The sequence below is a fragment of the Danio aesculapii genome, chromosome 20 (genome assembly GCF_903798145.1).
Source record: "Danio aesculapii chromosome 20, fDanAes4.1, whole genome shotgun sequence".
NCBI classification, from domain to species: Eukaryota; Metazoa; Chordata; class Actinopteri; order Cypriniformes; family Danionidae; genus Danio; species Danio aesculapii.
Window position 1 is genome coordinate 2,972,852 of NC_079454.1, and position 24,146 is coordinate 2,996,997.

Sequence of the window (24,146 nt, forward strand, 5' to 3'; positions counted from 1 at the left end):
AGCAGGCGCAAATGGCACACACGAAGGAAATTTGAGATCTCAAAAAGCGTACACAGCGGCCTCTCGTGCATTCGCGAAAGCAAAAACTGCTGGAAAACTTGCCGCCGGGACGTATTTTGCAGTTTCCAGAAACGTCTGCACAGGTACGTTTTCAGAATTAGCCCGGGTTGGTTTTTTGGATGTTGTGTAAGTAATGTTTTGTTTTTGTCTTCTGGTGTTATTATTATGTGATTGTGATTAATTGGGGGACCCCTTGAAAATCAGATGGTACATCTCAAGGAGTTTATCCCATAGAATAAATATCAAATGTGACTTCCAAATTCAACCTAGCTTTCCCATGTGGTCTCTTATCCAGGTACTAACCAGAAGAAGCCCTGCTTCGCTTCAGTCTTGGGTTACAGGGTGATATGGCTGGGGCTGAAGATCTGTCTAATGTATTCAAAGCACAATATATTCAATCTTTCTGGGTTAAAGGGACCGCTCACACAAAATACCATCATTTACTCATCCTCCGCTTGTTCAAGCCTGTTTGAGTTAAAAACAAAACAACCTGTAGTGAAGAATGTTGAAAACAAACAGCCATTGACTTCCATTGTATTTTTTGTTCCTACTATTGATGTCAATGTAACACGGGGAGCGACAGAGACAACTGAAGTTCGGATCCAAGTGCAGGTTTAATCAAAGTCAGGGAGGCAATGGTCAACACAGGTGCAAACAGATGTATAAAGGCAGTCCAGAATCGTGGTCAAAGGTATCAGGCGAGAGGTCAGAAGGCAGGCGGCAGACAATGAGAAAAGTAAACAAGGCAAGATCAAAACACGGAGAAAGTAGACTAGGAGAAACGCGTTGTATTGTCACTTTACAGTTAAACAAGACTCGGCAATAGACTGATTTCACGCGGCCGCCATTTTTAAAAGCTAAATAGAGGCTGCGGTGGGAAGAAACCCGGAAGTATCGTTGGGAGTTACATTGGAACGTTGTGTAGCTTGCTGTATATCTTATCAGATATCAGAAGAGAAAGTGACACAAATTTATTTCACCGCCTTCCGAGTGACCCGAAGGTCCGTTCTGAAAGAATGGTGAAAATAAAAAGGGATATCAGAGCTCATTTTCAGCTAAGTTAAGGGAAATGGCACTAGTTAGCTAGCGTTTTCTTTCCCAAACACACGTTTTAGACGCCATTTATCAAACGCGAGTTAATGAACTGATTCTTTCACTATATTAGACTAGTCCCGATACTAAGTTAAAAGAAAAACCATCAATTTCCCGCTAACATTTAAGGCACTGTTGATGGCTTTCTTAAAACAGCGCTGATTGGCCATTGTGTTCACGTGATCAACAGAATAGCTTGTGATTGGCCGAGAAGGTCATCAGTTCACCCTCCGCTGTTTACCGAGTACAAACACAGACGAGCCGAGCGATCTGCTTGATGACTCGATTGGTCTTCACGGCTACTTCGCGCTCGCGTCTCCGTGTATCTGTGTTTGCACTTGGTGAAGGGCAGTAAACTGAGTGCAAACACAGATACAAGGAGACTGGAACGCAAAGCAGCCGTGAAGATCAGTCGAGTCATCTGCGCTCAGCGGCGCTTCAATGTTAACTCAGCGGGAAATAGACGGTTTTAAAACTTCAGTACCGGGACAACACTATTACAGACAACACGAGGGTGTGCTACAGTGTTTTATCACTCACTGGGTAACATAGACTGAAGCAGGGAAGCGTCCCCTCTGTTTACCTGCTGCCATGATCTGAAGCCTAGGAGGACACTTGAGCATATTACTCTTAAAGAGATTGTGGTGTTGTTTGATGCTAAATTGCTTTTAATTTTCTAAATTAAACTTACTGAATGATATTAAAGTGATGTTTACACCAGTTCTGCATTTTGAAATCTCGGCAACAGCTGGAGGTGTGTACTCCACAGCATGTTACTGTAATGTGTACAGTCCTTGTCCTATACTTCCGGGTTTCTTCCCACCGCAGCCTCGCTTTGGTTCTTTAAAATGGCGGCCGCGTGAAATAAGCGTATGGAAGTGAGAGTGAAAGCTGTATAAATAGTGTCTGTAATCAGTCTAGAAGCTGCAACAGCTGTGGGAGTCTAATCAGTGGAAATGAGGAAGCATGTGTGTGTGTGTGAACGGAGTGCATGTATGAATATGTAGTCCTTGAAAGGCGGATTTGTAGTCCATAGGTTATTGTGTGTGAGATCCAGCGATCTAGGAAATTACAATCGCTGGTGAACGTGGCAGTGCTTTTTCCCAGCATTCCCCAGAACATCATGTTTTGTGTTCAACAGAAGAAAGAAACTAATAAATGTTTACAATCGCTTGAGAGTGGGTGAGTAAATGATGAGCACATTTTCATTTCGGGGCAGTCTGGCCCTTCATGAGTCTTTGAAAAACCTGTGATTGAAGATTACCCACAAGACTGCACAGAAATGATTCATAAATCAGACGAAACAAAATCATTGCTTTTACATCAGTGGAACTAAAGATGATAATATAATGAGACAAAAGCTTGGCGTAGCAGTTTCACATTTATGCAGGACAACAGTTGGTGAAGGAAGTGAAAACTCCATCCATTAAGGGGAGGTTGAATTTGACCAATGATACATCTTAAAGACAGACCTGCTGTGAGCTCTGGGTTGTATTTCTTTAGAGCCCATCTGCTACATGAATTCAACATACTTTTAGCCATGAAACACACAGTGTTTCTCTTGGTCTGGGGCTTATAGAGCAGCTCGTCCCCTTTTTATAAACTAGTGTCATTTAATTCTCAGATTTAGATCCACATTTCTTCTTCTAATCTCCAGCGATGTTAAATAATCAGTGTAGATTTCTGATGGGTCTGGTATGTCATTTGGTTTGCATTTACCTGTGTCTGTGGTGTCAGTGAACTTCTTGTCACAAATGCACTTACCGGCCACTTTATTAAGTACACCATACATGTACCAGGTTGGACCACTTTTGCTTTCACAACTGCTTTAATCCTTCGTGGCATAGATTCAACAAGGTACTGGAAAATTGTTGTGGTGTCTGTTAGTAATGGTGACTGTACTGGCCATTTGAGTACAGTGAACTCATTGTTATATTCAAGAAAGCAGTCTGAGATGATTCACGCCTTATGACATTATCCTGCTGGAAGCAGCCATCAGAAGATGGGTACACGGTGGTCATAAAGGGATGGACAAGGTCAGCAGCAATACTCAGGTAGGCTGTGGCGTTGACACGATGCTCAGTTGGTACTAATGAGCCCAAAGTGTGCAAGAAAATATCCCCCACACCATTACACCACCACCACCAGCCTGAACTGTTGATACAAGGCAGGATGGAGCCATGCTTTCATGTTGTTGACTCCAAATTCTGACCCGACCATCTGAATGTTGCAGCAGAAATGGAGACTCATCAGACCAGGCAAAGTTTTTCCAACTTCTATTGTCCAGTTTTGGTGAGCCTGTGTGAACTGTAGCCTCAGTTTCCTGTTCTTAGCTGACAGGAGTGGCACCCGGTGTGGTCTTCTGCTGCTGTAGCCCATCCGCCTCAAGTTTGGACGTGTTGTGTGTTCAGAGATGCTCTTCTGCAGACCTCGGTTGTAACGAGTGCTTATTTGAGTTACTGTTGCCTTTCTATCAGCTGGAACCAGTCTGGCCATTCTCCTCTGACTTCTGGCATCAACAAGGCATTTGCGCCCACAGAACTGCCGCTCACTGGATATTTCCTCTTTTTCAGACCATTCTCTGTAAACCCTAGAGATGGTTGTGCGTGAAAATTCTAGTAGATCAGCAGTTTCTGAAATACTCAGACCAGCCTGTCTGGCACCAACAACCAAGCCACGTTCAAAGTCACTTAAATCCCCTTTCTTCCCCATTCTGATGTTCGGTTTGAACTGCAGCAGATCGTCTTGATCATGTCTACATGCCTAAATGCATTGAGTTGCTGCCATGTGATTGGCTGATTAGAAATTTGCGTTAACAAGCAGTTAGACAGGTGTACCTAATAAAACCTTTTCAATCACCACAATGGATAGCATGTTTATACAATTCAATTGTTTTCTAGACTAGTAAAATAGTAAACAATGCTAAAAAGTGGATAAAAAAAGTGACTGATTTACAAAATAACCTGAAATATATGACAAATATATTTAAACCATAACCATAAACTGTATAAAAATATTGTGACGTCACCTATAGATGTCTGAAGAGCAAAAATAAGGCTGTAAGTGGACGGGGCCAACCTTGGCCATTTTGGCAGAGTATCACCAAAAATGGGCAAAGAGGTGGAGCGTGGGTGGATTTGGAGATGCCTGGTTGCAATTTCCTTCGTTGGGTTTTCTTTGGGTGAAACACTCAACACTTCATTAAACAATATTTGTTTATGCTCTGACCACGTGTGCTTGACTATACCAATAATGTGTTTACTGAGTTTGCTGTTTTTAAAATAATGTTAATCAATTGAGCCAAAAATGGAGGCCAGATTTGAATGTCTGTGAGCACAGTTAAGTGTATTACATACGATATTATCTGATAACTTTAAGAAATTATAAAAAAAAAGCAATAGACTTTAAAACCACATAAAATTAAAGCACAGATATGACAGATGTGCAAATGCATAAGGCTGATACAAATTACAATTGTAAGGCTAATACAAATTTTAAAAAACCACCCCCCTCACAATCATCATGAAGGGTAATATTAGCTATACAGACCAAAAACATTGTACCAGGCTGTAAACACCTTCTTGTCTCCTGTAAAGTTGGGCATTTTAACATAAGCAGTCTATGGGATTGACTTCCTTTTGGAGGCAGCCTCTAGTGGCCAGTCGATGAACTGCAGTTTCCATTACTTCTGTATTAACGTCTGCTTGTTCAAAACATAGTTTTTATTAATAGATATGATAGTCAAAACAGGCAGGGTCAAAAAAAAATAAATGAAATAAATGAATCTATAATTTTGACTCATATCATGTATTTTTGACTATACCTAAAAACACAACTGGTCAACATAAGATCCAGGGTCACATTAATGCATTTATTTCATTCATTCTTCATTCATTCATTTTCTTTTCGGCTTAGTCTCTTTGTTAATCTGGGGTCACCACAGCGGAATGAACCGCCAACTTATCCAGCACATGTTTTACGCAGCGGATGCCCTTCCCGCCGCAACCCATCACTGGGAAATATCCATACACACTCATACACTACGGACAAGTTAGCCTACCCAATTCACCTGTACCGCATGTGTTTGGACAGTGGGGGAAATCGGAGCACCCGGAGGAAACCCACACGAACGCAGGGAGAACATGCAAACTCCAAACAGAAACGCCAACTGACCCAGCCGAGGCTCAAACCTTCTTGCTGTGAGGCGACAACACTACCTACTGCACCACTGCGTTGCCATGCATTTATTTTTATTTTAAAACAGGAATAAGATTACATAGGAATAAACTTACCCCACTTGGCCTGTAGTAGCCGTCTATGCATGATTGACAGTTAATTCCTCTAGTGTTCTCAGAGCAGCCGAGACAGACTCCACCCCCCTCATATTCGCCATGAATATTCAAACTCAGCTTAGCATCAGCAACCGTCTGGTTTGTAGTAGCATTCCTCTGATTTATTGTGACAATTACACTCTGCCAAACAAATCGCCACACAAATATGCAACAGTAAGAGAAGCAGCACTTACAGATGAGTGTTGAATGAGCAAGAGTAAATGTTGACAAGACTAAATCACAGATAAAATTGGGGAAAAATATACAGGGGGGCTAATAATTCTGACTTTAACTGTATCTCCAATAAGCCTGGGTTGAATGATTCAGTGACTCGCGCGTTGAGACAGTCATGTTTCATTCTTAAATAAGCATTTTCAAACAAACTAAAGTCTTGGATGGCGTAAAACCTAAATGGATGTTTCAAGAGCACATGTGAAACGGTGAAAATGTCTTACTTTCACAGACGTGCCGCGTGAGGAAGGTTCCTGCCATCCAGGGCTTCTGGTGGTAAGCAGGACAGCAGCGGTCGCAGCTCTCTCCACATGTGTTATGTTCACACTCACAGCTGAATTTCTGACACACACACACGCGCACACACACACACACACACACACACACACACACATGCGCACACACACACACACACACACACACACACACAAGTTTTCATCCTCATTTAGCTCATCAACATAACTACACTGTAAAAAATGGAGGCCTCCACACAAATCCTTCATGTTGTTCCAACATAAATCCATTAAATTGTTCCCGAACAAATCGTAAGAATTGTGCTGTTTCAGCTCACTTTAAATAAGTAGTTTAAACAAGTCATTCTTTAAGTGTAAGGAAAAAAAGATTTATTTTAAGCTGTCCTTGTTACACATGTGCCATGTACACTCAGCGGCCACTTTATTAGGTACACCATACTAGTACCTGGTTGGAGCCCTTTTACCTTCACATCTGCCTTAATCCTTCAGGGCATAGATTTAACAAGGTACTGGAAATATTCCTCAGAGATTTTGCTCCATATTGACATGATAGCATCATGCAGTTGCTGCAGATTTGTTGGCTGCACATCAATGATGCCAATCTCCCGTTCCACCACATCCCAAAGGTGCTGTATTGGATTGAGATATGGTGACTGTGGAGGCCATTTGAGTACAGTGAACTCATTGTCATGTTCAAGAAACCAGTCTGAGATGATTCACGCTTTATGACATGGTGTGTTATCCTGCTGGAAGTAGCCATCAGGAGATGGAGACACTGTGGTCATAAAGGGATGGACATGGTCAGCAACAATACTCAGGTAGGCTGTGGAGTTGACATGATGCTCAGTTGGTACTAATGGACCCAAAGTGTGCCAAGAAAATATCCCCCACACCATTACACCACCACCACCACCAGCCTGAACCGTTGATACAAGGAAGGATGGATCCATGCTTTCATGTTGTTGATGCCAAATTCTGACCCGACCATCCGAATGTGGCAGCAGAAATGGATACTCAGACCAGGCAACGTTTCTCCAATCTTCTATTGTCCAGTTTTGGTGAGCCTGTGTGAATTGTAGCCTCAGTTTCCTGTTCTCAGCTGACAGGAGTGGCACCTGGTGTGCTCTTCTGCTGCTGTAGCCCATCCGCCTCAAGGTTGGATGAGATTCAGAGATGCTCCTCTGCAGACCTCGGTTGTAGCGAGTGCCTATTTGAGTAACTGTTGCCTTTCTATCAGCTGGAACCAGTCTGGCCATTCTCCTCTGACCTCTGGAATCAACAAGGCATTTTGTGCCCACAGAACTGCCGCTCACTGGATATTTTTTCAGACCATTCTCTGGATATAAAGTGGCCGATGAGTGTACTTACTATAGTGTTTACAAATAATCACGCAAAATTACATGCAACCAGGGACAGAATGTCAGAACTTTTTTCTTTTTTTCGCTATTTCTGCATGGTTTCTTAAAAAAATATTAGTGTATCTCTGTGGAATGAATTTGAGAGTAAGAGTGGAAAACATAACAAATAAAATTATTGGTAAAAGAAACTATTAAACTATGTTTTAACCTATTTAGGCTTTAAAATGCAATTCAATTAGTTGGAACCATTCATTCATTCATTCATTTATTTTCCTTCAGCTTAGTCGTTTCATTCATCAGGGGTTCCCACAACAGCATGAACTTATCCAGCATATGTTTTACACTGCGGATGCCCTTCCAGCTGCAACCCAGTACTGGGAAACACCCATAATCACTCATTCACACACATGCACTATAGCCAATTTAGTTTATTCAGTTCCCCTATAGCGCATGTGTTTGGACAGTGGGGGAATCAGCTACCTTCTTACTGTGAGGGGACAGTGCTAACTACTGTGCCACAGTGTCGCCTGTTGGAACCATTGGTTTGGTAAACAAAGTTAGAGCAGTTCTCGCTTATAATACATCCACATACATACACACACACAAAACTGAGAATTTTAACTCTGACTATTAGTACACGCAATAAATTAATATTACGAATTAGGTAAATAAATAGCTATAATGTAACAAGGACACCTTAAAATAAAAATGTACTATATTTGCACATAAAAAAAATGCAATACAAAATATAAACAGTTTGGTAAATGTTTAATTAAAATGAAATTTGACATACAAAATATTACATTTATTAAAGATGAATTATATTATAATGAAATACATAAATGTCTACTAATAAACAAATGTAGCGTCTCACTGATACTACTGTAAAATAACTCTCTCTCACACACACACACAATACTGAATTCATATCATATCAGGCACAAATGCAAACATCTAGTAATTGGATTTTTACAACTGTCATCAGTGCATCCTTCTTTCATAAAGGCCAAAAGTGCTTATTCTCTAATTAACAGCTTACTAACAAAGCTCAAGCAATAAACCTAATCAAAAGTGCACTGGGGAAATCAATTGAGGAAAGGGTTTCTTTAGCTGTAGATGACAAACCTTGGTGTGTGTGTTGAGAGGGCAGGCCTTAGCGTGACCGTAACAGATGCACATTCCTCCGACGGAGATATCCTTGATGGAGTAATAATACTGAAAAACAGAAGCAATGCAATCGGCTTTAAATCCCAAAGAATAGTATTTGTTGTTCCTTCTTTTGAAAAATGTTAGAAAACTGTAACCATTGACTTCCATAGTATGTTTTTCCTTCTTTTGAAAAATGTTAGAAACCTGTAACCATTGACTTCCATAGTATATGTTGTTCCTTCTTTTGAAAAATGTTAGAAACCTGTAACCATTGACTTCCATAGTATTTGTTGGTCCTTCTTTTGAACAATTTTAGAAACCCGTAACCATTGACCTCCATAGTATGTTTTTCCTTCTTTTGAAAAATGTTAGAAACCTGTAACCATTGACTTCCATAGTATTTGTTTTTTCCTTCTTTTGAAAAATGTTAGAAACCTGTAACCATTGACTTCCATAGTATTTGTTTTTTCCTTCTTTTGAAAAATGTTAGAAACCAGTAACCATTGACCTCCATAGTATTTGTTTTTCATAGTATTTGTTTTTTCTGCTTTTTGAAAGATCTTAGTTGAAATGTACTTGCAAAGTTTCTTATAGTTTAAAAAAAAGTTAGAAACCTGTAACCATTGATTTCCATTGTAACACTTGTAGTTCGATAAATCTTAGAAACATGTAACCATTGACTTCCATAGTATTTGTTTTTGTACTTTTTGAAAAATGTTACAAACCTGTAACCCTTAGCTTCCATAGTCTTTGTTTTTCCTACTTTTTGAAAAAGTTAAAAACCTGTAACCATTGGCTTCCATTGTATTTGTTTTTCATAATATTTGTTTTCTTATCATTTTAAAATGTTAGAAATCTTATCCATTGGCTTTCATAGTACTTGTTTTTTTTATAGTATTTGTTTTTTTTATTGAAATATGTAAGAAACCTGTAACTATTGACTTCCATAATATTTGTTTTTCATAGAAATTAGCTTTTTGTAGTTTGAAAAATGTTACAAACATGTCACCATTGACTTCCATAGTATTTGTTGTTCCTTCTTTTGAACAATTTTAGAAACCCGTAACCATTGACTTCCATAGTGTTTTTCCTTCTTTTGAAAAATGTTAGAAACCTGTAACTATTGACTTCCATAGCATAGTATTTGTTTTTCCTTCTTTTGAAAAATGTTAGAAACCTGTAACCATTGACTTCCATAGTAATACTTGTAGTTCGATAAATCTTAGAAACCTGTAACCATTGACTTCCATAGTATTTGTTTTTCCTTCTTTTGAAAAATGTTAGAAACCTGTAACCATTGACTTCCATAGTATTTTTTTTTCTACTTTTGAAAAATGTTAGAAACCTGTAACCATTGATTTCCATAGTATTTGTTTTTGGTGCTATTTGTTCTTCTTATAGTTTGAAAAAATGTTATATACCTGTAACTTGATTTCTGTAGTATTTCTTTTTCTACTTTTGAAAAATGTTAGAAACCTGTAACCATTAACTTCCATAGTATTTGTTTTTGATGGTATTTGTTCTTCTTATAGTTTGAAAAATGTTATATACCTGTAACTTGATTTCTGTAGTATTTGTTTTCCTACTTTTTGAAAAATGTTAGAAAAACAAACATTATGGAAGTCAATGGTTACAGGTTTACAACATTTTTTGAAACTATAAGAAACTTTGGGAGTAACCCTGTCAACTAACCCTAATGAGAATCAGTTGGCATATAGATGCAACCTCCTATAAAATCAACTAAATGTGTTCAACAATAAAAAAAAAAACTCAAGCAAGTTTGTGAGAAGTGAAGGTAGAGTAAATGACAGATTGTCCATTTTAGGTGAACTGTCCCTTTAAGTGGCATTCTTTTTCATTATAACACAGTCTACAACTGAAAAATGGGGGTTTCATCACAACCCTTTAATATTTCAGCTCAAGTGCAGCGAGCAGACTAAAAACAGCACGCTTTCATAGAAGAATGACACAATGGCCTTAAATTAGCCTCACATAATCATACACGGCTTAAACCTCTCACACTGCAGAATGACTCTTTGAACGAAACACTTTGGGTACATTTATCCAAATTGCTCAATGCACACGAGAAACGTAATCCCGCACTTCATAACGCTGCTCTTGTTTGATGGAAACGGGTCAATCAGTGAGTTAATGATTTTGAATGAGGCGGTGGGCGGGTGGAGGCGTGTGATATGCTGTCTATGAGGGACCGAGCGGCCCGATTTGTTAATTACTGTGCGATTTTTAATTAAAACCCATCTGTCTGAGGAGAAGAGGCTGGTGATGGAGGAGGCATTGGCAGCTCCAGCATACACACATTCACAAATGGTACTGGTCACTTTATGTGTGTTTATTCTGATCAGATAGCTATCCAATCGTTAAATTGACAGGTGTAATCGCCCTCCGACTTGCATTTGAGATTGATATAAATTTGATCGCTGCAACCACTTTGGGTGATGTTCTGGGACCCATTGGAGATGAAACCGGACAGGTCTGATTGCATCTGGTTGCATGATTCTGACTTCTGAAATCACGACATTAAATTATTAAATTAATATCAGATAGTAGCATTAAGAAAGTCTCTGTGTACAAACAAAATACAATATTGTTCTATTATTATTCCTCGTAATGCAAATTGATTGTTATTTTTGTTTGTTTACAAAGGCATGATGTGTTGTTTTTGGGAGAGTAACTTAGATTAATGTAAGCCGTTTACAGTTTTGAAGGATGTCTTGCACGTATATGTACAACAAAAATCGATGTTCATTTAAGCTGTGATGACAGTAATGACAAAGCCTATAATGCGGAGGTTAGTGTATACTCCATCAGCTGTTTTAGTTTCTGTCAGCTTTGTGTTTATCACTGTTTGGCGCCATCTTGTGTCTGAATATTGCGCAGGTTAGTGTATACTCCATCAGCTGTTTTAGTTTCTGTCAGCTTTGTGTTTATCACTGTTTGGCGCCATCTTGTGTCTGAATATTGCGCAGGTTAGTGTATACTCCATCAGCTGTTTTAGTTTCTGTCAGCTTTGTGTTTATCACTGTTTGGCGCCATCTTGTGTCTGAATAATGCTCAGGTTAGTGTATACTCCATCAGCTTTTTTCGTTTCTGTCAGCTTTGTGTGTTTGACTGTTTGGCGCCATCTTGTGTCTGAATAATGTGCAGGTTAATGTATACTCCATCAGCTGTTTTAGTTTCTGTCAGCTTTGTGTGTTTGACTGTTTGGCGTCATCTTGTGTCTGAATATAGGCTAGTGAATACTTCATCAGCTGTTTTAGTTTCTGTCAGCTTTGTGTGTTTGACTGTTTGGCGCCATCTTGTGTCTAAATAATGCGCAGGTTAGTGTATACTCCATCAGCTGTTTTAGTTTCTATCAGCTTTGTGTGTTTGACTGTTTGGCGCCATCTTGTGTCTGAATAATGCGCAGGTTAGTGTATACTCCATCAGCTGTTTTAGTTTCTGTCAGCTTTGTGTTTTTGACGGTTTGTCTCCATCTTGTGTCTGAATAATGCGCAGGTTAGTGTATACTCCATCAGCTGTTTTAGTTTCTATCAGCTTTGTGTGTTTGACTGTTTGGCGCCATCTTGTGTCTGAATAATGCGCAGGTTAGTGTATACTCCATCAGCTGTTTTAGTTTCTGTCAGCTTTGTGTTTTTGACTGTTTGGCGCCATCTTGTGTCTGAATAATGCGCAGGTTAGTGTATACTCCATCAGCTGTTTTAGTGTCTGTCAGCTTTGTGTTTTTCACTGTTTGGCGCCATCTTGTGTCTGAATAATGTGCAAATTAGTGTATACTCCATCAGCTGTTTTAGTTTCTGTCAGATTTCGGCTGTTCGAATTCGGCACCATCTTGTGTCTAATTTTTATGTTTTGTGGTAAGTACCCATCTAATAAGCAGTTTAAAGTACATCCAGGATGGTTGTTTTCAGAGAATAAACCCTTCAGTCTTATAGAGCAGTGCTTCATGTCAGGCTGCTGATAAACCTGTCACGCTTTATTCTGCGATAACAACCACCTGGATGCACTTTATCCCTTACATATAGTACCGGATAAGAAGATCATATATATATATATATATACACGTTTAGCGGAGACACAGTTAGGTGGCCAAATATAAATGTAACTGTTTTTATTAATCAGATAGCTACTAGATCAGAAAAAATGCATGAGCAGCAGTGTGGGACGTCTTGCTCACCCGTCTGGTGACGATGGGGTCAATGTCCCGCGGGTCGTGCAGGGCGAGGGTCATGAGGTCGGCGTTCAGCGTGCGGATCCTCTGGAACTGCAGACGGATGAAGCGTGCGGAGGTGAAGTTCAGGAGTGTTGGCGAGGGATCGTCTGCACTGGGACGTCCGTTTATCAGGGACGTGTGAATCTGAAATAAAAACGCAGGAGGGATCAGTTTATCTGTGAGTCGTTGAACTATTCACTCAACAGCAGAGAAGTAATTAAAGGTCTCATGCAATTAAAATAGTTTATTAGATGTTAGTATCTGTATTGTTAATTTTTATGATGTCTATAAGCTAGTGTGCACCTAAACGTGTGTTTAGAAGATATAAAACTAATATAAACATGTAAATCTTGTAGTTTGTCACTTCCGCCTAAATGAATGGATAATTTTTTTGGAGTCACTTCATACTTCAGTTTATCATCAAATCTTGACCAATCAAAGCTCTCTATTATCTGACATGCCCCGCCTCCTTCAAGATGCTTTTCGTTTGATGCGCTTGAGTTCAACCACTCACTGGCAAAGCGGTGATTAAAACTAAATGCTATTGGCTGTTTTTTTTAAGAGGAGGAGCTACACTATGCCCTGCCCTCACTTCATGTTACAGTTGAGATTACGTCAAATATCCAATAACACTTCACATTTCAAAGCACTTTACAGACCTTAAAAACTGACAACAAAAACACAGGCTTTTGCATTATTACTTCCAGAACAGACTGTTCAGACAGATACAGTTAAAGCCCAAATTAGCTATAATGGGTATGAAGCTATAATAGGTATAAATTCTCATTAATAATTTTTTTCGATAGCCCTAGACAAACTTTCTTTAGGAAGACAAATAAATAAAGATAAAGCTTTAATTCCTGATTAACTGTTTAACAGAGCAGGGACATTTGCACAGTATTTCCTGTCATAGAGTGGGGAAATAAGTGATGTTTTATAAACAAATTTCGGGAGGAGCACGCGCAGAAGTTTCAGTATCAAATACGTCATTGACAATTATTCTATTATCCAATCAGTTCTTGACCAAACCCCTATATATACCAAAGCTGTCTTACCTGCAGCATCTTACGACTTTAGCATCCCTCCACCACCCCGTCACCTCACCTCTTAAGCATTACAATCCCGGGGGGGCTAGATAATTCGCCTAAATCCCTATTCCTCTCTGTTTCCTGATAAGAGGAATAACTCGAGTTTGGGTGTCTTCCCCGAGCTCAGAGCCCTCTCCCCGGACAGCACGCCAAATACGCTTTATTCTGAAACTATTGCAAGTGTGAATGTTTTTTTTATATTATATTATTATATTATATTATTATATATAATATTTCTAAAGGAGCTGTTGACATGGAATTGAAAAGCATGAAAATAAAACAAAACAAAAAAAATTGAAAAATGAGTCCTCCGGGTTCTCCGGTTTCCCCCATAGTCCAAAGACATGCACAATAGGTGAATTGGGTAAGCTAAATTTTTCCATAGTGTACGTGTGTGAATGAGTGTGTATGGATGTTTCCCAGGTATGGGTTGCAGCTGGAAGGGAATCCGCTGTGTAAAGCATATGCTGGATAAGTTGGCGGTTCATTCCGCTGTGACGACCTCAGATTAATAAAGGGACCAAGCTAAAAAGAAAATGAATAATAATACTGAACCACTGCGATGACGGATGAAGAGTCGTCACTTCTTTCTCTTGCATTTCTGCAATTTGTGTCATCATGTGATCTATACAAACTAAATTACACGACTTTACTGAGGTGCAGGCTGGGATTTATTCACTGAATGCATTTCCATCATAGTTTATGCTAATAGATTTCATTGTGGATCTGAAATGCTGGTGATAGGGCCGGTACGTCCATATAGGCGACCTAGAATAGTGATGACGGCGTCCACGACAACACCAACGCCCCCCTGGTCCTCACTTTTATCTACAAAACAACACCCCCCCCCCTTCGTCAGTTTCATCCACGCCAGCACCGCATTACCCCCCCACCCCCAGACTTCACTTCACAAACCGGTCACTTCCGTTTTCACGTTCTGGTTGAGGGCATAATCATTGTTTGCCTAGAGCACCAGTTCAGCTTGCTCCAGTCCTGGTCATACTTTATCTTAAGGTACAATTCATTAACTATTTGCCTCTAACTCTTAATTAGCTGATTATTAATAGTAAGTTTTTGCTTCTTCTAAAGCATAAAAATACCATAACATGTTTGCAGATAGGGCGACGTGGTCGAGCAATAGGTAGTGCTGTCGCCTCATAGCAAGAAGGTTGAAGGTTCGAGCCTCGGCTGGGTCAGTTGGCGTTTCTGTGTGGAGTTTGCATGTTCTCCCTGTGTTCGCGTGGGTTTCCTCTGGGTGCTCCGGTTTCCCCCACAGTCCAAAGACATGTGGTACAGGTGAATTGGGTAGGCTAAATTGTCTGTAGTGTATGAGTGTGAATGAGAGTGTATGGATGTTTCCCAGAGATGGGTTGCGGCTGGAATGGCATCTGCTATGTTAAAACATATACTGGATAAGTGGTTCATTCCGCTGTGATGACCCCGGATTAATAAAGGGATTAAGCCGAAAAGAAAATGAATGAATGAATGAGTGAATGTTTGCACATATTTCAGAAACATGAAACATGCGCGTTGCATTTCTTTGTTTTGGTCTCTTTAACCCACCCACTGCCAGTTTAGCCAATTATATTTCAGCACCCCGGGTTGCCTTGGTGGAAAACAGGGTATCTGATTCATTCAGTCAGGAAGACTCTCAAAGTGTGTCTACGACTAAAATCCAACCTCTGGTGGACAGTAGCAGACTCCGAAACGAGACGGTTGTGGAAAGTGAGACGGAAAGTGGTTGTTAATCAGCAGATAATATAAATATTATGAGCGTAAACATTAGGTGAGCAGGGTACATTGTAACCCCATGTCCTAACTATGTGATGAGATTTGCAGTGATAAGCAATTTGGCTGTTGGAAATGTGACAGAATTGTAAATACAGCCATTCAGAAGCACAGAATAGTGCACTCACTGCACTCCAACAAAATGATAACGTTTATAATCGAATTTATACATATTAAACCTCTTTAACATTATTAAATGTAGATGCTGAATCACTGATATGTGTTGGTTTGCACTGAGTCTCAGTTCTAGAGTTCACTTTCAAACGGTTTATCTTATTTTCCAGATCTGCTGCTGCAAACAGACACTACTTTGCTGCAAAAGTGTGTGAGCATTTATTTTGATTTTGCTTTTAGTAATCATGTCCGTCTTCTATCTTGATGTGTGTGTGCTCATTTTGAAATGCATAAAAAAAATTAAAAACACCAGTAATATGTTTACAAATTCAAGAATTTTGAGTGCGTGTGTGTATGTGTGGATGTGCAGCAATGGTCGGTCTTTCTTGGGTTAATGATGTGTACTAATTAGTGCCGTGTGAAATTCTGCTGTCTGTTTTTAAAGGAGAGACATTTGAGTCCAGGCTTGATCTCTCCACCCACCTCCCTCATTAGTAAACTACACACACACACACACAGTTCGGTACAGTCCTATGATCTGACAGCTGTAAATCTGATTTCACACAGACACACACACATTAGAATAGCTGCAGTAGGAGAACTTGCATCTCATTCATCATCAGTGTGTGGGTGTTCATGTCAGCCTGTTATTAGCTGGGGAAGTTAGCAGCTGGATTAATGCAAACACGCAGGATTCTACATGTGTTTGGTTTGTATGTAAATTTGATCTGATATCTGTGCGAAGAGATGTGCAGTGTATCTTTTTCATTTTAATTATACAAGCTGTTTTAAGCCATTTTAATGTTATTTAACCTCCTAGGGCTACGTAGAAAGCTAGCTTTTAAGTGGCTATTTAAAATCCTTTGATTGTTTTATATGTTCTTACAGACATGTCATCCTGCAACTGTTTTGCAGCATATGAAATGTCCCAAATACTATTTATAACTGTCCAAAATGGGGGAAAAAAATAGTTTTTACTCTCTGATAGTCAAAGCAAGTTCAAAAAATAATGTCTATGTTAAATATGCATTAAAAAAATTCAGGAGAAAGTGTTTAATGTAAATTTGGACCATGAGTCCACATATATGGACAATATTTCTCCCTAAAAGTACATCGTGTTAATCAGAATCAGAAAGAGCTTTATTGCCAGGTATGTTCACACATACGAGGAATTTGTTTTGGTGACAGAGCTTCTACAGTGCAACAGGATTACAGAGACAGGACAAAAAACACATAATAAATATATTTTAAAAAATAGAAGTAAGTAGTGAATGCAAATATACAGATTGACAAGTGTATGAACATGTTTATTACTATATACAACGTTATATGTGCAGCTGTTATGTGCAAATTGGCATGTAAAGTGTGTTGTTAAATAAGTGTACATGTGTATAAAAGTGTATAGCAAGTAGTGATGTTGGTTTCGCAAATATTGTCATCAAGTGTTCATGAGATGGATTGCCTGAGGGAAGAAACTGTTTCTGTGTCCCGCTGTTCTGGTGCGCAGTGCTCTGTAGCGTCGACCAGAAGGTAAAAGTTCAAAGAGGCAGTGTGCTGGGTGTGAGGGGTCCAGAGTGATTTTGGCAGCCCTTCTGCTCGCTCTGGATAAGTACAGTTCTTGGGGAGTAGGAAGGGTTGTACCAGTGATTCGCTCAGCAGTCCGAACTATTCGACGTAGTCTTTGGAGATCGTATAAAAGTATTAAAAGATGTTACTTAGATTTTTCTTCTAAGTGGGTTCCAATAAGCGCAAATAGCACAGAGAAATAAAAAAATGCATGTAAAAGAACACATTGGGCCTTAAGAGGTTAAGTTAAAATCACTCCTAAGGTAAAGCTAAAACTGTTAAGCAAGTGTGTAAAGTTTTTTTGTGTGTGTGTGTTTGAGCTGCGTGTCTCACCTCTCCATTCTCTAGAGGATGTATTTTGGAGTAGAAGGAGGTACAGATCACCTCGTCGTCATGTGTATAGGATGGTGGGCCTGTCCTGGGGATGATGTTATAGCGTGTTATACACTCGGTGTCGGTTATGGCGTAATATTGCCATGGCATGAAGGTTTCACCGTCCAGAGAACGCTCCAGAATCCAGTTCCCAGGTCGAGGAGCGTTTGCAGCCTTCAGGATCACATAAGCAATCTGGAAAACCTGTGCAAATGCAAATAGAATATATCAATATAGTGGTACATGATGTGTAAATGCATGTCGTCTAGCTTTTGAGGATCTTTTGGTCTACTTCACTTTGTCAGGCAGGTCCTATTTAAGTGATTTCAGGTGTGGCAGTAATCATGGTGTGGGTTTCCCCCAGGAAACACAATCAACACATTCCTCCGCATGCAACACAAACACACACACACCTACACATATAAAAACACAAACACACATAAACACATGCAACAAACCCTCACACACGCCAATGCAAATACACACATGCACGTCCACACAGACACACATACACAGACACATAGAACACAGAGACACACACACACATCAAATGCATGCACACAAACAGACAAACACGCACAGGCACACACACCAATGCATATACACACATACAGATACAAACACACATTTGTGCGCACACATGCACCACAAACACGTGTGCACACACAAACACATGCGACAAAACACACAAACACTAAACACACACGCAAGCAAACACACACACACACACATACACAACACACACACACTAAACACACTCATAAGCTAACACATACAACAAACAGCACACATACACACAAAAGCATACAGTACACACACACAGACTCCTGACAGGTTCCCGGTGGGCTTCAGGCGCAGTGACGTTCCAGCTGGCCTGAATAAAGAGAAAACATGAGAAACGGGGGAACCAGGAGCTCGCCTCAACGCTCTATTCATACCTGATACCTTTTTAGCTAACAGTGTCCCGTGAGAAACACACACACACAAAGCAACAATACAGTCAGCATCACACACGCACACACACACTCTTTCATCTGCAGCAGATAAGAAGCTCATGTAACAGTCTTTCTCTCTCTCACACACACACACACAAACAAACAGACTCTGGACAATGCAGTTTTGTGTTCAGTAAGACGAGAGACACACACACACACTCAGAAGAACTCAAGGCCATGTGTGAGCGTACACTTCAAACTAAATCAACGCTCATGAGCATTTATAAACTCCACTGCTGAACTGACTGATCTCCATATGTTTACACTGAATTATTTGGCAGATGCTTTGAGCCAAAGACAACTGAGGATGACTGAAGTAATGGATAAAAACACTGCTATCACTTCATTTTGATGCTGCTTTTCGCACATTTTGTTGATTTTGTTACATTGCAACTGCATGTCAACCAATTCTCATCAGGGTTAGGGTTGGTTGACATGTACTTGCAAAGTTTCTTATAGTCAGTTAAACATGGACTCCACACAGAAATGTCAAGTGGCTGGGTAAAGACCTGAACCAGAGACATTCTTGCTGTGAGGCAACAGTGTTAACCACTGGGCCACCGTGCTGTCCTATAGAGTAAGAGGAGAAAGGGTGGATTCTTCAAGACAAAGACTACCAAATTTGAATCACATGCGCAGTATTGTAAGTTTTCAAATCCAATGTCTGTGTACTGTTCCAGTAACTGAATAGCTTTGATTGGTTTATTTCATGTCAGAGGGGGTCTCAGGCATGTTAAAAAAGGAAGTTGTTTGTGGATAGTTGCTTAACATTACTGAAGACACAAAACGTTTCAAATGATTCAGCTCAATTTGGTGAACTGGTGTGATGTAGTGAACCCAGAGTGGGCCCACTAGGAGGTGTGGGAGGCCTTATCACCACAACAAACCCCCCCAAAAAAATAAAAATAAAAACCAATGGCAAAAACACAAACACAATGGCCTGACCAGGAAGTGTAAAAAAAAGGTGGTATTTATTTACGATAATGTGGAGGATATGTCCAGTGCAAAATATATACAGTGTCCATAAAAAGTCCAAATATATATATATATATATATATATATATATATATATATATATATATATATATATATATATATATATATATATATATATATATATATATATATATACAAAAATACAAAGTATCAAATTAAATATAAAGACGAATATATATATATATATATATATATATATATATATATATATATATATATATATATATATATATATATATATATATATATATATATATATATATATATATATATATATATAATTTGATACTTTGTATTTTTGTATATATATTTTGGGACTTTTTATATATATATATATATAAATAACAAAAACAAACCAAAGGCGGAAAAAAAAAAAGTCAAACGTAACCACTATATACCAGTATCTACTCACTCAGAAAATTGCTCACGGCTCTGCCAGAGCACGCTCGCTCGCCAGGTAAACTGACCCCGAGCTGGAGTCTGGCGTCCTTCTTTATACCCAAGATTCCGCCCATCGATTGGCGTAAGCCATCAGGTGTGTACCTAAATTATATCTCTTTTAACTTTGCCTTAAATGGCATCTCTTTAAACATGAAACATTGTCTGCTTAACAGACAAATAACACATAAAACATTAACCACCTACAACCCTTAACAGCTCTCCTCCTGTAAAACAGGACAAACAACAACGCTGGTTGTACCCACATTAACACAAATGGTACGGTCGGACTTTCAGCGCGCGGACTCCCAAGGCGCGGCTTCTGATGTCATAAGCGCGCGCCCTTCCTTCACTCAGGTTCGCCGGTCTCGCGCTGAAGTCCGAACCCCCTAGACAACAAACAGACAAACGAAAACACACAGACAATAGGTGTGCGCAAGTATGCTCCATGTGAGATTATAGGGGAGAGATGAGTGTGTGTGTATATTGGTGCGGCCGCCAGAGACGGAGGGGAGAAGTCTCAGTTCTCCACAACTGGTTCACAGTTAAAAAGAATGATTTGTTTGCGATCGGCCATCACTACAATGTTTACACACACATCACCACCTCAGATGTTTATTCTGTTCTAATAATTCAACAAACTGGAGTCAAAAAACACAACAGCGTATAATAAATCATGTCAAATGGATTGTTAATATTAGAAGTGATTACTATTGAGGACTGTGGTGATCACTGACTCTAGTCCAGTGGTCCTCCACTCCCGGGCCTGTCCGTGGATCAATTGGTACCGGGCAGCACAATAAATCATTAATTATTTCAGTTTTATTTATTATCTGAGTCTGAATGATCTTTTATTTTAAAAAATCGTTTATTTTGAAAAGTGACCGTATTCTCTTGGTTACATCTCGGTCACTTGAGCGTCAAAATTTAACCCACAAGCACCAAAGTAAGTATGTTGTTTTCAAAGAAAATTTCTTTGTGAAGGTAGGAAAAGGCCCAGTAAAGGACCCACAAACTGCCAAGGAATGCATCCGCAACCCATTTGTCAACAAATCAGGTGAATCCAGCATATCTGTGCAATAAGATCAACTGCTGGAGATCGCAAATGACGGCGGCCGTTCACATATCCCATGTTTTTCACGCAAGTTTGTTAATTCCAGTGGAGGCGCATGGCTTGCACACGTATCTCGCACCTTCCAGGTGCACCAAGATGAAAACGTCTCAACTATTCAGAATGCCATGAGCGCACCGCTAGTCATGTGACAAGAGCTGACCAATCAGCTTTATATTTTGTATGGAATACACACATTTCGGTAGACGAATGATCTCAGACAAACACTGCAGTGCTTTTCAATTTTCTCCATAAATAAAACTTGTATCAGAGCTGCAGCAATGTTTTGTCAGCTTGTCATGCTCTGATAAAACAGCTGATGGTCATCTATAGCAATCTACGTACACTGTCCCACCCACCAAAATGAGGCGAAAATATTGTCAGCCATTGACCGGTCCGCGGCGATAAAAAGGTCTAGGTCTAGACCAGTGGTTCCCAAAGTGGGAGTCGGGACCCCGGGGGGTCACAAAACAATGAGGGGTCAAGACAATAAGGGGTGCTTAGTGAATTCCAAAAATCGAATTCATTTTATTAAACTATTAAAATTATCATATTGTATCAATAACCTACAGAAGATAGCATAGTAGGTAATAGTTACATTAAAAAAACGACAACATGCTAATAAAAAGCCATCAGACTTTCAGTTTTTTGTTTTTTTTTGCAACTTCTAAGGTGATTACGTTATGTTAAAGACACAGTAATTGCGTCAGATGCAGCACATTGATTTTATGGCACCAGGTTAAACTTTCTGACACCTTTACGTCACTCACGTTTAAATGATGAATAGACTTGTGCCTATTGTTTGTGCGGTTTATATATTCATAACCACCTCAGAAGATATTGGGGGTCGCGGGTCACTGGTATTGTTATTTTGGAGGTCGCGGGCTGAAAAGTTTGGGAACCCCTGCCCTAAACCACTGAGACTGAAATGAAATATATTTGATTCCTCATTTATTACCAGCTTGAAAAATCCAAAACTTTCTCTTAACATAATAAATGGATGTAGGCTGTTTATTTGGTAAACACTCATGTAATAAGAGTGCTGATGAAAAGTGAGCGGCGCGTTATTAAAAATCTACTTAGTCTGGCTGTAATCGTAGTCTGTTTATTACTTTTTCACACATTCTGTAAATAGTGTGAGGAGATCTGAATTTTAGGATTGTTTCTGCTCATTTTAACACTGCATGATCAATCTGTGTGATGTGCAAAATCTGGAACAGCACAGCATGTTTTGATGAATAATGACTGTAATGAAGACACAGAGGATTACAGACGCATACAGCACTGTGTGTGTGTATTTGTGTGTGTGTTTGTTTGTTTGTTTGCATGTCTGAGTGTCTGTTTGCGTGTGTTTGTGTGTGTGCATTAGTGTTTGTGTGTTTGTGTCTATGTGTGTTTGTTTGTGTGAGTTTCTGTGTGTATGTGTGCATAGCTGTGTGTTTGAGTGTCTATCTGTGTGTGTGTGTGTGTTTGTGTGTATTTGACTGTCTATGTGTGTGTTTGCGTGAGTGTGCATGAGAGTTTGTGTTTGTGTATGTGTGTTTGTCTGAGTGTGTGTGTGTGTGTGTGTGTGTCTGTTTGCATGTCTGAGTATCTGTTTGCGTGTGTTTGTGTGTGTGCATTAGTGTTTGTGTGTTTGTGTCTGTGTGTTTGTTTGTGTGAGTTTCTGTGTGTATGTGTGCATAGCTGTGTGTTTGAGTGTCTATCTGTGTGTGTGTGTGTGTGTGTGTGTGTGTGTGTGTGTGTGTGTGTGTTTGTGTGTATTTGACTGTCTATGTGTGTGTTTGCGTGAGTGTGCATGAGAGTTTGTGTGTGTGCGTGTGTGTGTGTGTGTTTGTCTGAGTGTGTGTGTGTCTGTTTGCATGTCTGAGTGTCTGTTTGCGTGTGTTTGTGTCTATGTTTGTTTGTTTGTGTGAGTTTCTGTGTGTATGTGTGCATAGCTGTGTGTTTGAGTGTCTATCTGTGTGTGTGTGTGTGTGTGTGTGTGTGTGTGTGTGTGTTTGTGTGTATTTGACTGTCTATGTGTGTGTTTGCGTGAGTGTGCATGAGAGTTTGTGTGTGTGCGTGTGTGTGTGTGTGTTTGTCTGAGTGTGTGTGTGTCTGTTTGCATGTCTGAGTGTCTGTTTGCGTGTGTTTGTGTCTATGTTTGTTTGTTTGTGTGAGTTTCTGTGTGTATGTGTGCATAGCTGTGTGTTTGAGTGTCTATCTGTGTGTGCGTGTTTGTGTGTATTTGACTGTCTATGTGTGTGTTTGCGTGAGTGTGCATAAGAGTTTGTGTGTGTGTGTGTGTGTGTGTGTGTGTGTGTGTGTGTTAGTGTGCATGGCTGTGTTTTTTTATGTGATTGAGTGTCCATGTGTGTGTGCATTAGTGTTTGTGTGTTTGAGTTTCTATTTGTGTGTGTTTGTTTGAGTGTGTGTGTGTGTGTGTGTTTGTGTGTTTTTTGTGAGTGTTTGTATGAGTGTGTGTGTGCATAAGTGTGTGTGTGTGTTTGAGTGTCTATGTGTGTGTTTGTTTGTGTGTGTTCGAGTGTCTATTTGTGTATGTTTGTTTGAGTGTGTGTGTGTGTGTGTGTGCGTGTGTGCGTGTGTGTGTGGCCGTGTGCTTAAGTATTTGTTTGTGTTTACGTGTGTGTGTGTATGTGTGTGTGTTTGTGTGTGCATGTCTGTGTATGTTTGAGTGTTTTTTTGTGAGTGTTTGTATGAGTGTGTGTGTGTTCATAAGTGTGTTTGTGTGCGTGTGTGTCTGTGTGTGTTTGAGTGTGTGTGTGTGTGTGCTTAAGTATTTGTTTGTGTCTACGTGTGTGTGTGTTTAAGTGTTTTTTGTGAGTGTTTGTATGAGTGTGTGTGTGTTTATGTGTGTTTGTGTGCGTCTGTATGTTTGTGTGCATGGTTGTGTGTTTGTGTGTGTTTGAGTGTCTATGTGTGTGTTTGTTTGTGTGTGTTTGAGTGTCTATTTGTGTATGTTTGTTTGA

General features: G+C 39.6%; 1 protein-coding gene across 1 annotated transcript in view; it reads right to left on the reverse strand.

Moving 5' to 3' along the window:
• The window catches only part of lama2 (laminin, alpha 2), a 326,666-nt gene that overhangs the window by 226,581 nt on the left and 75,939 nt on the right, over positions 1 to 24,146 (reverse strand). The window contains 6 exon segments of the mRNA XM_056480993.1: positions 5,445 to 5,585; positions 5,587 to 5,624; positions 5,939 to 6,056; positions 8,452 to 8,541; positions 12,671 to 12,850; positions 17,596 to 17,838. Coding sequence (XP_056336968.1) covers positions 5,445 to 5,585; positions 5,587 to 5,624; positions 5,939 to 6,056; positions 8,452 to 8,541; positions 12,671 to 12,850; positions 17,596 to 17,838 — 810 coding nt within the window.